Genomic DNA, 17,509 nt, shown 5'->3' with positions numbered 1-17,509 from the left:
GGAAACGTTGTTGTTACACAAAGTACCTGGTTTGTGTAAAAAATAAAGCCGCACTGACTAGCGTGCACTGGAAAAGTCAGTGATGCATCGACTCCTTACTCGCAAGTGAGTGATATGTCGATTTCAGGATGGGGCACCTTGGATTCATGCCGGCTTGCATTGATTTTTGATGCCTATCGATGATGTGTGAGAAATCTGGCTGCATGGTGTTGGAAAACCAAGCTGTGTGGGGTCTGCGCGTTATCAGAAGGTGTTGCGTTATTTATCCAGCCACGATGCATCCATCTCCCAGCCTCAAGGCAGGTGGAGCCTCGATTTTAGTTACTAAGTGGGTGGCGTGTCTTTTTCAGGCATGTTGCAGGTGGTGTGTTGACATTTTCCCCGCACTGTGTTCTGTGTGTGGATTTCAGTCCTTGTTCTTCCAACTTCACCTCTCATGGGCCCAGGGACTGGATAGGGCACCACTTGGCAGGGGAGGGGTCTCAGCAGAGAGTCCAGGTGCTGGCAGAGGAAGTCTTTGATGGCCCTGAGACTTCAGAACAGGAGGCAAGCTCAGTTCAAGCCCTTGGCGATTCTTCACATGCAAGAATATACCACAAAGTCCAGTCTTTGTCCTATTTCAGGTAGAAGCAGCAACTGATGGCCAACCCAGCAAAGAACAGTCACAGGCTAATGGGCAGTATTCCTCCTCCAGCTCTTTTCCTTGGCAGAGGTTCCTTTTGGTTCCAGAAGTAATCTCAAGTCTGGGGTGTTGGGTCCAATACTTATGCCCCTTTCTGTCCTTGAAGTTGTCCAACTTCAAAGAAAAGTACCTGTTGTTTACAGGATCCTGCCTTGCTCAGGCCTGGCTCCAGACTCACACCAGGGGGTTGGAGACGACATTGTGTGAAGGCAGGCACAGCCCATTCAGATGTAAGCGACCACTCCTCCCTCCACTCTGGCTCAGATTGCTCATCAGGACATACAGGCTACACCTAGCTCCCTTTGTGTCACTGTCTGGAGGGGATTCACAAACAGCCCAACTGTCAGTCTGACCCAGACAGGGAATAGACAAGCAGGCAGAGTCACAGAATTTTTTCAAGCAAGAAAATGCCCACTTTCAAAAAGTGGCATTTTCAAACAGACAATTTAAAATCCAACTTCAGTAAAAGATGTATTTTTAAATTGCGAGTCCAGAGACCCCAAACTCCACATCTCTATCTGCTCTCAAATGGAAACCTACACTTCAAGGTTATTTGGAGGCAGCCCTCATACTAACCTATGAGAGAAATAGGCCTTGCAACACTGAAAACCAAATTTGGCAGAATTTCACTGTTAGGACATGTAAAACACACCAGTACATGTCCCACATACACAGCACCCTGCCCGTGGGGCTACCTAGGGCCTACCTTAGGGGTGTCTTACAGGTATAAAAAGGGAAGGTTTAGGCCTGGCAAGTGGGTACACTTGTCAGGTTGAACTGACAGTTTAAAGACTGCAGACACAGACACTGCAGTGGCACTTCTGAGCCACGTTTACATGCAGGCCCACTAGTAGCATTTGAATTACAGGCCCTGGGCACCTCTAGTGCACTTTGCTAGGGACTTACTAGTGAATCAAATAGCAGTGGTCAGCAGTGGTAAAGTGCCCAGAGTATCAAAAACAGCAAAAACAGAGTCCAGCACACAGTCAAAACATGGGAAGCAGAGGCAAAAAAGACAGTAGAGACCACACCAAGGATGCCAGGTCTAACACTTGTCTTGTAATTCTTGGTACCTGAGACTAGAGGCTTATAAAGGATCAGCTCACTTTGGACTCATGGGTTCTGGAGAAGCTCGAGCTGAGCCACAGCCAGACTATAGTGTTCTGCAATATTGCTAAAAGGCTAAAGGGTGAAATTCACTTTTATTTCCAGGACCAGTTTATTTTTCATAGCCGACAAGGTCTCCCGCCTGAGCGAGCTAAGCCAATCCCACCCCTTCTTAGTGCACACAGGAAAAGAAAACAAAACAAACAAACACTGTCTGGTCCAAAATATGACTCTGAATTATACTTCCCAAAAGTTATCATAGACCGGCTCAAGAGTGCGAACAAATGAGAGACAGGGTATGCCTGGCCTCCCAGATGTCATTTGTCATGCTTAGCAATAGAGTCAGCAACATCAGAGACCCCTCATAATAGTATTCTCACTATATAGGCAAAGTACAGTCAGTGCTGCAACATGCAATCTAGATAGGCTTCATCTGCTTCAAGAGTTCCTATACAATCCAAAATGTGTTGTTTATTTTTTGTTCTGACAAATTTTGTCATGCTGAATTCCAGCTTCTAGTCTTCTGATGCAATTGTTTGAGCACTCTTCTACACAAAGAAAACTGGAAGTGACACGATAAGCTTAACTTGCTCCCTATAGGTAACGTTTACCCAAATCCCTTATTCATAAATTTTATATTGAACCATCATACTCAATTGATTTTGGTACAGCTTCCTTGAAAGATGGGTCATTCACTCAGGGAGCTAGTTCAATCAAAAACTGGTGGCCTTAGACAAACTGTTTTCAAAGGGTCTGAGCACAGTTGGTGAAGCTATCCTGCAGGGGAAATTGAATTGGTGAAAGTCTTAAAACACAGATATAAAAGCCAGGGAAACCTTTAAAGGGGTATTTTAAGCACAGGGCAGTTTCCTCCTATATGACATAGCACCAAAAAGGCTTGAGGGCACAATTTTGGTGTTAGGTAGATGAAACCACTGGAAGACACCTGTCCTCTAATCCCCTCCGCCCCCCATCACACAACAATGGGGGATATAGGGGATTAGAGGACACCTGGAATAAAGACTTTGGGGGTCATTCTGACCCTGGCGGCCGGTGGCCGCCAGGGCCACCGACCACGGGAGCACCGCCAACAGGCTGGCGGTGCTCCCACGAGCATTCTGACCGCGGCGGTTCAGCCGCGGTCAGAAGCGGAAAGTCGCCGGTCTCCCACCGACTTCCCGCTGCTCGGGGGAATCCTCCATGGCGGCGGAGCGCGCTCCGCCGCCATGGGGATTCTGACACCCCCTACCGCCATCCTGTTCCTGGCGGGTCTCCCGCCAGGAACAGGATGGCGGTAGGGGGTGCCGCGGGGCCCCTGGGGGCCCCTGCAGTGCCCATGCCAATGGCATGGGCACTGCAGGGGCCCCCGTAAGAGGGCCCCACTGTGTATTTCAGTGTCTGCAATGCAGACACTGAAATACGCGACGGGTGCAAACTGCACCCGTCGCACCCCTGCAACTACGCCGGCTCAATTCTGAGCCGGCGTCCTCGTTGCAGGGGCATTTCCTCTGGGCCGGCGGGCGCTCTTTTGGAGAGCGCCCGCCGGCCCAGAGGAAATGTCTGAATGGCCGCCGCGGTCTTTTGACCGCGGTGCGGTCATTTGGCGGCGGTACCTTGGCGGACGGCCTCCGCCGTCCGCCAAGGTCATAATCACCCCCTTTATCTCTCAAATGGACTGCATTAGTAAAGAGATATGACTTGTAGTTCATTGATCTTACACCACCGTGTGACCCTCCTTCATAGCTTTCTGCATCCACCACATATTTCTCATTTGGAAATGCAAAAGCAGAGAGGGAGGTCTACTATCCTTTGCAGGGCCCATTAGTTCAATCACAGTCAATCACAGAGGGTCACAAATGATTGCAAGTATACCTGCTGCTCATTCTGTGGTTATCTGGCTTGAAAGCAGAGACCGTGATTAGGTTGTCAACTAATTCAAAACACTCTTCCTCACCCATAGGCTAGAGACCAAGATTTTAAATGAAGCCCATCACTTGATTGGAGCTGCATTTGACTTTTAACATGACCTGCAAAACGTGTTCTGTTCTGAGTACAAGATACTGCTTTTGGCCCATAGCCCTCCATCTGAAATGCATGTTTATGTTTTAATTGCTCTGCTTCTCATGATTATAATAGTTTAATCCTGCAGTATAGTCCTGGTTTAGGCATGTTAAAGTAGCCATACCTCTTGCTTAAAATTGTACAATGTGTTTCTGATTGTTAGGCAAAGCTAATTGTATGGAAGACAACAGATAAAATATACCCTCAGCATTTTCTCACTATTGCCATTTGAAAATGTTTCATTGCTCACCAACCACCCCATGCTATATAAATAGCAGCAATAAAATAATTAAATGCAAATTTGGTTTCACAGAGTAGTGCTGCACATTTATATATATTTTATCTTTCCGTCACATATATTTTTATAGCGCTGCTGATCCTAGTATAGGGTGTCAGAGTGCTTTACATCATACACATATTACACAGAGACAATGAATCATACAAGTGTTTAAATCAATGTACAGGAAATCCTACAGAAGACAAGTTTCAAGTTACTTTATTTTTGCACGATTAATCAAAATCATTGCACATGTGTAAAAGAAGACACACGATCATTCGTAAATTAAAAACAGTGCAGATCAAATAAGATGTAAAAACATCGTATTTTTGCATGCTTAAGCAAAAGCATCGCACATTTTCAAAAGAACAAGCACGATCAGTGCCAATTAAAAAAAAAGGAGCTACAATAGGAACCTAAAGGTACAGGAAATGCTACAGATGACAATGAGGGCTACAAAGTATAGGAGTCACATGTAATCCATACTGGCAAGTAATTAGTCTTGGTGGGGTGTCTACACTAATAGGATTGTATTACTACCCAAAGAAAGTCTCTTAGTAGCTTTAGAGTAATACAAATATTTAACAATATCTGTAATGTTTCAAACTTACCCATTGCAGTTTGCATGCAGCTCTTTGTAGCTAGTGCACAGGGATCACTGACAGCATAATGGAAATAAAAGTATAGTGTGGACAGAATATAATTTCAAAAATATTGATTGCCAAAATATCGAGAAGGTAAGCACAGATAGGTAAATATAGATTTACTATCCTTAACTTCATATTTACGTATATTAAAAATATATATAGCATCAAGGTACATATATGTAAAGTTATGTGTAGGAAAAGTTTGCTTTCCTATTGAAACAAAATTTCATGATATTTTTTACCTCAAAATTCTTGACAAAATAGTTTGTCCCATGAGATTTTTGTTTCCGATATTCTGTCTAACTAACAGTGCATAGCTTACCCTGCTATATAAGTGATTGTAACTTGAACTGCAAAGATCAAAAGGACATCTGTGCAAAAGCAGCAACCTACTTGGCTATCTACATAAAATATAAATCTGTGATCTGCACGTTACATGTTGTGCTTTGCAGCAGGCAAATTAACTCTCAGCGCTACTTTATCATGAGTCAAAACTGACACTAGGCAAATTCAGAGCTCTCAAGCAAGTACATTAATCACCAGAGTTATCTTGGCATTATTATTGTGTGTAAATTGTTGGCCGCAGAAGAGCTCTGCTACAGGTGCCTTTAACCCCATAAGATATTTTGAACTACAGCACCCCCCACTCCTGAGGTTAGTGCCTATTGCCACAGTGCTGGTTGTACGCCCTAAAGCTGGCCGCAAGCAAATGCCTTTAGCACTGTTTGACACACAACTCAAGAATAGCAGACAGGGAAGCTGGCTCCAAGCAAATGCCTTTTTCTCTGTTTGATACACATCTCACGAAATAGCAGACAGGTACAAGGGTGGGAACTAATCTGCTTGTCTATGTCTTGTGTCACATGGCTGACCAACTGTGTGTGTGCACTTTTCACACCTTAGACTTCTCGTGTTTGCATGCATCTTATGTGGCATGCTTCTCATATTTGTGAACATCACACATTGTAATGAACATTTTATATATTGTATATACCATGCTGTTCATTTTTGTGAAAATCCCACTTATGAGGTTTTTGTGCATTTGTGCATCCCACACAATACTCATTTGTGGCCTTCTACCTGCTGTATTCTCTTGTAAGCTCCACACACAGACACTATGTTCTAGTGTTTAAAAGTATCACACTCAGCCCCTTATATTTGTGTTCATCACTAATACTCGCTTCTGAGCTTTGCCCACACACCTCTTGCTGCATATCTCACTATACCTATCTTCAGAGTATATAACTTACTACACTTCTTGCATATGCGCCTCACACAGGAGGCTCTTTCACATTTTAAGCATCTCTCTTCCACACAAACACTGTTGATATCATTTTTGCAAACATCTAAGAAATTAGGCTTATTCTTATTGAAAACTTGTCTCATAGGGCTTCCCATGTTTATTTGCAAGATATGCACTTTGCGTGCACTCTACACTCATGTCATCCATTTGCAAACACTCTTCCCATAAATTAGTCAACAAAAGTTTGAAGTTTTTGTATTCAAGGTCCTGCAAATGTGTTGAAAATAAAGCCATTGTGTCCATTGTGCTTGACGGTCTGTTTAAAAGCAGTACAAAAAGTAATGGATAGCTACAAACCTATCCTGGAAACCCTAGAACAAATCCCAAATTCCAAGATCAGTGGCAAGGTTTCTGCATGTACTCGAGGTTTGCTGACACAAGTTTAGAAAGAAACACATTTCCTTGTCTTCCGCTTCTAGAATGTCTGAACATTGCATGCAACAGCGCCAGAAACCTATATCAGGACTACTACTAGCTACTGTGAATGTAGCAAAAAGTGCAAGTCTAAAGCTTTGCCGTCATGGTTCTTTCAACAGTCTGCAAAATACCCAGTATAGAGTTTATACTGCTAAGTACCATCTTAATGCCATTAAACTGCCATGATTGTGTTAATAGATGATTGAGCAGCAGAACTGTTCATCCTATAACTGTAAGAGATTACTATTATCCTTAGTATTTTGAAAAAAATCGAACAGCTGCTTTTAACAGGCAATGGCATTGACACAATTGCTCAATATGATGAAACTGACCCTTTGCTGCTTTCAGCTAATATCCACATGATCAAATATACTGTAGTACTGTCCAGTCCTGGAACTGGTATACATACTCCGGTAAATGCTTTAGCTGATACTTCACTAAAGATCATTTTAGTTATTTCAATATCTTCGTGGAGGCTGAGAGAAGCTTCAGTGGTCTCCTCTGACTAAAAACTTGGCTAAGATCAGCCATTTACCAAAAAAGACTGAATCATGATGCCATGTCCAACATACATAAAGAGATGGTGGATTGATTTGACACCCAGACAATAGCAAAATCATTTGTCCTCTGCATTGAATGGCGCAATAAAATATTTTATTTTTAGACTTAAAGTTCATGAGTTTATTATAGATGCATGCAACAAGAAAGAATGGTTGAGTTTGTTCTTACTTTTTCCCTTTCCTCCTTTATTTGCTTGGAACATGAAGATACAAGGTTCATCAACATGTATTTTCACATTTAGTTTAATTACTTTGCAAAAACAAATAACAATAAAGGATAACTTCAAACTGTGACAACATCCTACCTTTCTCCCTATTTCACATCAAAATTATGTGATTGTGTACATTATCGTAGCCTGCAATTGGCAATCAACTGGTGATTTGTATAGGGCCAATGGACATTTTCCAAGGCTGTCTCTGTTCCCCCCCAGAAATGTATTGCCTCCTACGCCCCTGACTGTACTCCTGTTCTCCTTTAGTTTGTACCCAAGTGCCTGGCTTAAAAAGAAAGTGGATGTCAGCTTCAATGTAAGGTTCAAATAGGTTTACATTGTTTGTGTATAATACAGAAATCAGACCTGTTCCTGGCACAATTGCATGATGAAAACAACTGTTTATTTCAGTCTATACATTTCCATCTGTTGCTCCCCCCTTTCCTCTCTTCAACACAATGTATCATTGTCCCACCAAGATACTTGCAGACATGAGTCCTGAGGAGGCATAGGAGTTGTCACACTTTCTGTCATTAAGTACTGCTCCCTCTTTTGCTTTAGGAGAGGCTCATGCATTTGAATCATGCAAGAGTATGAACACAAAATATGCAAGACTGTGGACCTACAAAAACACGGTAGTGAGTGTAAGGAATTCTCCCAGCATTCCGGGTTATGTGCAAGCAAGTGTCAATTTGTCCTTTACAAGCACCTACACGTTAGAAGGTCTTCCTTGATTAAGGAAGGCATGACATTCATATCTTGTATCTCAAAACTACAACAAAACTCCACCTCCGCCCTCCAACACCTGGATATGGTGATACCAGTCATTATACAAAATATGTAGACACTGTTAGAACATGGGACATTTCTCAGTAGATATAGTCAGCTTCATAAGCATGAGGTGGCTCATAGCCTGCAGATCAGTGGGAATCTCACATTTGTGCTGTGATCGCTCAGCCATATGAAAACACCACAAAGTCTACAAAGCGCAAGATCTGACTCCTTGGTCCAGTTAGGAGTGAGGCACAGTAGAGCACAAGTTCAGTCACAGTAGATCTTTTTGTATAATAATTTACATTGCATTTAAATCAAAGAATGAATAATGACAAGACATTCAGAGGCTCTCACTTTATGGAATGATAAAAAGACTATTAACACACCATTGCTGAAAATTAATGGTACTGTCAAACCAAAACATAGCACTGTACTTAGGCAGGTAGTGCTACTGAGAATAGAGTCAAGTTTTTAAATGCTTACCAATTATAGTCAGTCAAGGACATGGAGATTTTTGGTTAAGCATCCCAAATTCTTGCTATCGCTAGAGGAAAGGTTTGTCTCGTAACACAAACTCTACTTTGTCTGGCAAGGTCAAGAGGAAGAAGCTGAAAGTTTTTGATACACAAGATTTAGGAGCCATGAATAATGAAGAGGAAGAATAAACAACCTTGTCAACAAATATACTAAAAGAACCCCCGCTGCGCATTGGAAACCAACACTGTTGGTGGACAGGGTCGACTGGCTGTAGCGGGCATCGGGGTTTTCCCACTGGGCTTGAAGGGTAGGGGCCGGTTTTGGAATGATAGGGGCCGGTTTTGTGGCTGGGGCGGTTTTGCAGCAGTGCTGTGAACTCGGCCCCCAAAACAGCAGCAAGCTCGCACTTGACCCTATGAGGTCTTAAAACTGTGGGTGGTACCTTTACACACACAGTTTTAAGACCTCACTGTGTGCAAAGGTACCAGCCACCCCCCTAGGTTGTGCTGGTCAGAAAAAGTTGCCAGGGCTGCTTTGGATTACCAGTCCAGCCGTGGTTGGTGGAGAGTGGGCAAAATGTTATCTAATTTTTTAGGTCAAGCGTGCAAGCTCTTTGACTACTTGTAAGTATTGTGGGTTTTTAACCATGCCCATGTCATGCCCATCACTTTCACTCGTTCATGGGCTTGCCTTTAAAAATCACTTAATGTCATTGGTAAATGCTTTACATTTGTCTCGCCTTGAGCCAGTTTTTTTCACGCCCTGCAGATGGCCCCTGTTACACGGATTATTGCATGATTGCCGATATTCTTCAGCGTGGGCAAACTATTTATTTTGTCTCTCCCCTTTGTGCTGCATGATAGCCATGGTGCTCACAGCACGAGCTGGCACAACAACGTGAACTCGATCAGTGATATTGGAGCTTTGGTCACATTGTTCACAGTTACCTAACCAGAGTGATTTCTTGTGGCTCTGCCCTTAAAACACTTGAAATTGGTCAATGCTTTATGTATAACAGAAATCCTCAAAGTGAAAGCGGCTCTCCTGACCCAGCGGGAGAGCCAATACTAGAATATTCACTGCACTCACAAAAACTTGACCCATAATGCTTTGTATTACTACGGACCACTGCTTGCTCTGAAAAAATTAAACGAAAACGTTACATTTTTTGTTTTTGAAATGCATCTCATTTTTCTTTCAGGAAAACGGGCTGCATTTCAAAAGAAAAAACTGCTTTATTTAAAAGCAGTCACAGACATGGTGGTCTGCTGTCTCCAGCACGCCACCATCCCTGTGAGGGCCGCAATTCCCAAGGGGGTCGCAAATTGCGACCTACCTCATGAATAATCATGAGGTGGGCATTTGCGACCCCCTTGCGAATTGCAAATAGTGAAATTGACACTATGCAACATAAAGTTTTTTTAACTTGCAAATTGTGAGTCGCTCTGAGTCGCAAAACCAAACGCTGGTACATGTAGCCCTTAGTCTTCTAGTGGCTAAATATATGGTTACACTGCGTTATTTATTGGCATTTTCTCTTTGTCTAGTTATGCCCTTTAGGGGTAAACTATACAGTTACATGACCATGTTTCTTACAAATGTTATTTTCATTGTGGTGTCCTCGAGGGGCTGTTCTAAGCATTACAGTCATATCAACATATTAAAATATTCGTGGCACGGAAACCTGTCCCATAATGCTTTGCAGGGCATTAAATTTACAAAACATTTTTTATCATAACTCATCCTGTGGTGGTCCTGGTTCAATGGGACCACCTTCAAAACATTGACCTGAATGTGTTCTTTCCGTCCACATCAGCTCTGGGTCCCCACACTATGTTAGTGTGGAGTCCAAAATAATAACCCCTTCACCATTCATTATAATTTCAAACAAATAGAAGTTATGTTTTATGGGCCTTGTTTATAATATCATTGCAATAGTCCCACTGTCTTAAAAATGTGTAATGCACTAGGGGTCAGATGTATGTAGTTTTTTTGCTTTTCACAAGCGGCCTGATTTGCAGAATCAGGCCATTTGCGACATGAAGAAAAGCATTTTGTTATGTACACACCTCATTTTGCAATTCAGTAATCTATTAACTGAATCGCAAAATAGGTTTGTGAGTTGTTATTTGTAAGGGGCATTTGTTATTTGTAAGGGGCATGCCAAGGGTGTCCCTTCCAAATAGCAAGTCGCAGTGCTATGTAAGATTGTTTTGTGACTGTGATTGCAGTCGCAACTCAATCGCATTCACTATCAACTTGAAGTTAGTGGTGACCCATTTGCAAATGGGAAGGGATCCCCAAGGGACCCCTTCCCCTTTGTGAATGGAGGTGCCAACATTTTTTCAGAGCAGGCAGTGGTCCCTTGGACCACTGCCTACTCTGAAAAAATGAATAGGAAACTTTTCATTTTTTGTGTGCGATTCATCCCGTTTTCCTTTGATGGTGGGGTGGTGAAAGTGGTATTCTATTGGAATTAGCACAGCAGATTGAAATTAGGATACTAAATGGAAACATTTACATTTTTGCTGCAGATAGAGAAAAGCAGTACATTGAAGTGCTTTAGTTATATGAAGGCCCATTGGAATTATATGGCAGGAAAAGACGAAATTATGAGGCAGGGTTGACCAATGTATGTGGCAGGAAAAGTCTAGTTAGGAATTAACAATGCCAATAGCTCTATCTCAAGTAAATGCAAGACCTATCGCACTGCAAATGATTGTTTTCTATCCTTTGATTAGGCATGCTGCCACATTTTTTACGAGTTGAAGGCAGTCAAAGATTTAGGTCCAAATTTAAGGATGGCCTTGCGCCATCTAACGCCACATTAGCATCATTTTTATGATGCTAATGTGGCATTAGATTGCCAAAAATGTCACGCCAAATCTACAAACTGTGCGACCCTTTACACCATGTCATGCAAAATGTATGCAAAGGGAGCATTCTGGCACTAGGCGGCCCGCAAAACTGGCGCAATCAAAACGACACGATTTTATTGTGCCATTTTTGGTGTAATTTTTAATGCCTGCTGAAAGCAGGGGTTAATAGAACACACCCACTGGAATCAATGGGCCTCCTTGTACTTTGCTCAACTAGTGTCAGAATTTTTTATGCTATTGGAGCAAAGCACCACCATAGCGTTAACATTTTTGACACTATTGTTCCTAATACTGCCATGGTGCACCATATCTTAAATTTGGCGTACACATGGTAGCGTTGGGGGGGAGGTACAAGAAAAGGGGTGCTTCATGTGAAAAGTCACTTTAAAAAAATCTGGCCCTTAGTCTGCTGATCCTGGATGGACACTGTTTTCATAATGTATCCTAGTCTGCACCAAGGCACAGATCACCGAAGTATGATATTGAGGGTCAAGAAAGGGAAGAATAAAATGAAGATTTTATTACAGACGAGAGTTGAGGTTATAAGTTAAGCTTCTTATCTGTCAATAAGACTATGTTATTAGTTGGCTTAATAAGTTCCAAAGAAATCCATTTGATTAAGGTTGAGACTGGAAAGGAAACATTGCTCAGAAGAAGTCCAGTCTTTGCAAGTTTTAATTTTAAAAAAGTTCTCCGACATCAACCAGGAAACGGCTGACAAACTAGTAGCAAAATGCAGTGAAGTCTGAGAGAGCTGGTTTGGGGCATTCTAGACAGCCAAACTATCCAACAACTGTGGGACCTCTGTGTCCAATTGCTTTCAGTAATTCTTAAAAGGTTATTAACGAGTACTACTGCAAATTCTGATAAGGTAATTGAGTGTCTTTAATGCATTTCTACAGAACTACAGCCTGGACAGAGTGTGTAATTTTTTAATGGAGGGAAGATGAGCATATTAGTTGAAAGGAATGTAGGTTGCCTTGAGATTTCTAAGGTTACCCTATCCTAGTAAGGGGCAGAGTTAAGGAAAGGGTTGCTGCACCGAGTGCAATGGCACTTTCCTTGCTCCCCTTAGCGCCTCCCCCTACTGCCACAATGTGTGCGCTGTATCTAAGATACCTCACACCATGGTGTAGGGTAGGTGGCAATAGCTTTCAAATATTTGATACTATTGCTGTACTGTTCAGAGTTAGCACCAAAATGTTGGCACTAGACCTGAACAGTACATAGGGGCCCATTGTAAACAATGGTGTGCCCCCTTTTAACGCCTGCTCTGAGTAGGCCTTGAAAGTGCTGAAAAGTGCTAAAAGTGCTGAAAAAATGACACTAAGAAATCACTTAGATTTCTTTGTGCCATTTGTTTGGTCCCCCCTAATGGCGGAAACGCCCACTTTGCATACATTATGACTGGTGCATGCATAATGAAGCGCAAAGGCTAACAAAGTAAATTTGGCGCTGGGAAAAGACCAACAACGCCTTAGGGTAAAAAAAATTACTCTAAGGTGGCGCTAAAGTGGAGCTAGGCCTTTTTAAATCTGGGCCTAAATTCTGAATAGTATGAACATATAGGATACAACTTGACAAATATTGCATCCTCAGAAACTGTACACACTGATCAAATGAACAGAACCTTCAAAATAATGTATAACAAGGATAATTATGAGTGTTCTTACAAAATGATGGCTTTCTGTATTTCTCTTTTATGAACAATGACCCACAAGAATTCATGAAATGATCAACTATGGAATGAAAAGCCATTGTTGGACTGGGAGGTTGCTATGACCTATGAGTACTATCACGTAGTTTGACTCTTACCACACCAGATCCCCGTTTCATCCACACGATGGTAAGAGAAGGGTTCCCTGTCCAGGCACAATGGAAGATTGCGTCCGATCCCAGATCCACCACCAATGACTGTGGCTCCATTGTCATCCTAGGTCCAACTGTAACAGAGAAGATTCTAGTGAAATCAACATCAAACCAAACAATTTGACAAATCACATGGTTTTGGAAAGCAAGTTAATGTGATTTGCTAGTAACCAATAAGAATCAGCAATCTAATACATCCTAAACACAAACATGCAGATCAGCTGGCACCAAGCTGCAGCTCCTCCACTATGGCGGAGGAGAGCTGCCCTCCTCCAGCAGCACCCGCTGCAAACCTTTAACAACAAAACAATAATAAACTATGGGGCAGATTTAAGAGCCCCTAGCGCCACCTTAGTGCCACCATAGCATCATATTTTTGAGACTAAGGCAGCGCTAAAGTGGCATTTTCCCCACACTCTTGCGCCACATTATGCCTTAGAGCAGGCGTTAAAAGGGGGCTTCCATTATTTATAATGGACCCCTATGTACTTTGCAGGAAAGGTTAGTGTTACTCCTGCAGAGTACTTCAATAGCATTTAAAAAATTACGCTATTGCCCCTACCCTGCGCCCTGGTGTGCCATATTTTAAATGCATGTTTGTTTTTTAAAAACTATTTTTATATTACTAGTATTCCCCCAGTGCACCCTCCCACCACTGCCGCTGCACGCCGTCCCATCCTTTTTAACCCCCGGGAGCCCCAACTTCTGGCACCTACTGCCCAACTAACATTTCGTTAACTATTGTATCCCCACTTCCTTCATGCCTTCAGCCTCTGTCGACTGTATGTTTCTCTGTCACCTGACAATGAAACCCTGTAAAATTTTATGGCTGATGTCCTACATCAAAAAACAAATAAATAATAAAATGAATCAGCTAACCTTGAAAGAACACCTGGGACATCGCCTTGGTATCACATATTATAATGATCTAGGCTTATTAACGATCCACGTTTACCTTGAGTGTATTCCGAAACATTTTGAAATATCTATAAAAACCACTATAATGTACATGATAATGTGAAAAGGTAAGTGTTAAACCACAGAAACCTTGCCTCGTTACTCTTACAACAAAACCTGTTGTTGTAATTTCATTTAGCACACTTACAATCTAAATACTGTTGGCAAAAAGCATGTTATGAATGAGGTTATTTTCTATTTTTTTTAGTTTAATGTGACTGTACAAATTACAGAGTCAGTGTGCCAAAAGTGAAAAGCCTATCCTGCTCATTCACCGGTAGGGAGGTACTTGCACTGCAAAGACACCTTATATTAGTTTCCCATCAGAGGTTAAGAAGAATTGGAGAAGAGGAGAAGTAACTGGAGACTCATTTTTTCAATTATGCATTTTTTATCAGAGTTCTGGTAATATTTATTGGGTATTCCAATGTGCACTATTGATCCTCTCTAATCTGATTTAGCTGGTGCAAAGAACACTAATTTCACACACGTCACTATCACTCAAGTGTAGTAAAGTACCATCTTTCTTAGCATGCTACCCCCAATTTCTACCTGTATGTCAGTATGTTTTGCCTGTCTCACTGGGATCCTGCTGGTCAGGACCCCAGTGCTTATAGTTTATGGCCTACTGTGTATGTTGTCAGTAGTGTTTAACTGTGTCACTGAAGTTCTGCTAACAGAACTTCAGTGCTTATGCTCTCTGCTTCCAAATTAGTCACTATAGTTTTGTGACTTCATTTACCAATTCCAATTGCAACACTGTACCCTCCCCCCCCTTATATGTCCCTAGTATATGGTACCTAGGTACCCATGGCATTGGGGTGCCAGGAGGTCCTTATGGGCTGCAGCACTTCTTTTGCCACCCATAAGGAGCTCAGACAAACCCTTTCACAGGACTGCCACTGCATCCTGCGTGAAATAGTGCATACACTATTTCACAGCCATTTACACTGCACTTAAGTAACTTATAAGTCACGCATATATCTAATCTTCATTTACTGAAGGCTAGGGGCAAAGTTAATTAGTGTGAGGGCACCCTTGCACTAGCAAAGATGCACCCATGCAGTGCAGGGCCAAGTACCCGGACTTTGTGAGTGCGGGATACCATTACACGCGTGCACTACATATGGGTGAACACCCATTTGTAGCTTCACAATGGTAACGCCAAATATGGCCATGTAAGGGGCCTAAGATCATGGAATTGTCCCCCCATTTCAAATATTGTATTGGGGGCCAATCCCATGCATCCTGGGGGCTCCACCATGGACCCCCAGTACTGCCACACCAGCTCTCTGAGGCTTGCACTGCCGCTACAGCTGCTGCCACGTCACAGACAGGGTTCTGCCCTCCTGGGATCTGAGCAGCTCAGTCCCAGGAAGGCAGAACAAAGCATTTCCTTTGGGAGGAGGGTGCTAAACCCTCTCCCTTTGGAAATAGGTGTCACAGGCTTGGGAGGGGTAGCCTCTCAGAGCCGCTGGAAATGCTTTGAAGGGCACAGATGGTGCCCTCCTTGCATAAACAAGTCTACACCGGTTCAGGGACCCCCAGTCCCTGCTGTGGTGTGAAACTGGACAAAGGAAAGGGGAGTGACCACTCCCCTGTCCATCACCACCCCACGGGTGGTGCCAAGAGTTCCTCCAGTGTGTCCCTGGCATTAGCCATCTTGTTTTCCAAGGTGTGGGGACACTCTGGTGATCTCTGAATGGCTAGTGCCAGCAGGTGACATCAGAGACCCCTTCTGATAGGTGCATACCTGGTTAGGTAGCCAAACCCCCTCTCAGGACTATTTAGGGTTTCTCCTGTAGGTTCCTCTTCAGATTCAGTTTGCAAGTTCCCACCAGTACAGCATCCGTTTTAGGACACCCTCATTCTTCACTCCTCATCCCTACTTCTCATCCCTGCTTCTCATCAATCATCCCTACTTCTCAACCATCATGCTTCATCCCTACTTCTCGTCCATCATCCCTACTTCTCATCCATCATTCCTACTTCTCATCCATCATCCCTACTTCTCTTCCATCCTCCCTACTTCCTATCCCTGCATCTCATCCCTGCTTCTCATCCATCATCCCTACTTCTCATCCATCATATATCATCCCTACTTCTTCTCCATCATCCCTGCTTCTCATCCATCAGACATCATACCTACTTCTCATCCATTATCCCTACTTCTCATCCATCATCCCTATGTCTCACACATCATACATCATCCCTACTTCTCTTCCATCATCCCTACTTCTCATCCATCATACATCATCCCTATTTCTCACCCATCATCCCTACTTCTCTTCCATCATCCCTACTTCTCATCCCTGCATCTCATCCATGCTTCTCATCCATCATCTGTACTTCTCATCCCTGCTTCTCATCCATCATCCCTACTTCTCATCCATCATACACCATCCCTACTTCTCATCCATCATCGCTGCTTCTCGTCCATCATACACCGTCCCTACTTCTCATCCATCATGCCTACTTCTCATCCATCATACATCATCCCTACTTCTTACCCATCATCCCTACTTCTCTTCCATCATCCCTACTTCTCTTCCCTGCATCTCATCCATGCTTCTCATCCATCATCTGTACTTCTCATCCCTGCTTCTCATCCCTGCTTCTCATCCATCATACCTACTTCTCAACCATCATACATCATCCCTACTTCTCATCCATCATACACCATCCCTACTTCTCATCCATCATCCCTGCTTCTCATCCATCATACACCATCCCTATGTCACATCCATCAACCCTACTTCTCATCCATCATACATCATAACTTCTTCTCACCCATCATCCCTGCTTCATACCCCTCATTCCTGCTTCTCATCCCTACTTCTCTTCCATCATCCTTACTTCTCTCCCATAATCCCTACTTCTCATCCATCATCCTTACTTCTCTACCATCATCTCTACTTCTCATCCCTCATCCACACTTCCCATTCCTCATCCCTGCTTCTCATCCCTACTTCTCATCCATCTTCCATCATTCCCACTTCTCATGCCTCAGCCATCATCCCTACTCCTCATCCATCATCCCTACTCCTCATTACTCAGGCATACCAACACATTTTCAGTTTTGTGAAACACACCTTCACACTGATTGGCTGGCAACAGCCAATCAGAGTTTTGAAAGAGGCCTGCATTCTATTGCACTCAAAAACAGCCATCTAATTGCATGTGCCTGGTGAAGGCAGAGGAGAGAAAACACAACTGTGGGTTTGTTTCCAGTGAATTTAAGGCTGTACAACAACCCTTTCTCCAAGAGCTGATTTATGACCCAAGCT

General features: G+C 43.0%; 1 protein-coding gene across 2 annotated transcripts in view; it reads right to left on the bottom strand.

Annotated features, from left to right (window-relative positions):
• KIRREL3 (kirre like nephrin family adhesion molecule 3) overlaps positions 1-17,509 on the bottom strand; it is a 3,739,713-nt gene that overhangs the window by 1,251,132 nt on the left and 2,471,072 nt on the right. For both annotated transcript variants that reach the window (XM_069224509.1, XM_069224508.1), the window contains exon 9: positions 13,212-13,339. In XM_069224509.1, coding sequence (XP_069080610.1) covers positions 13,212-13,339 — 128 coding nt within the window. The remainder of the gene's footprint in view (positions 1-13,211; positions 13,340-17,509) is intronic.

Source organism: Pleurodeles waltl, chromosome 3_1, assembly GCF_031143425.1.
Source record: "Pleurodeles waltl isolate 20211129_DDA chromosome 3_1, aPleWal1.hap1.20221129, whole genome shotgun sequence".
Classification (NCBI taxonomy): domain Eukaryota; kingdom Metazoa; phylum Chordata; class Amphibia; order Caudata; family Salamandridae; genus Pleurodeles; species Pleurodeles waltl.
This window is presented reverse-complemented; position numbering and strand designations above follow the sequence as displayed.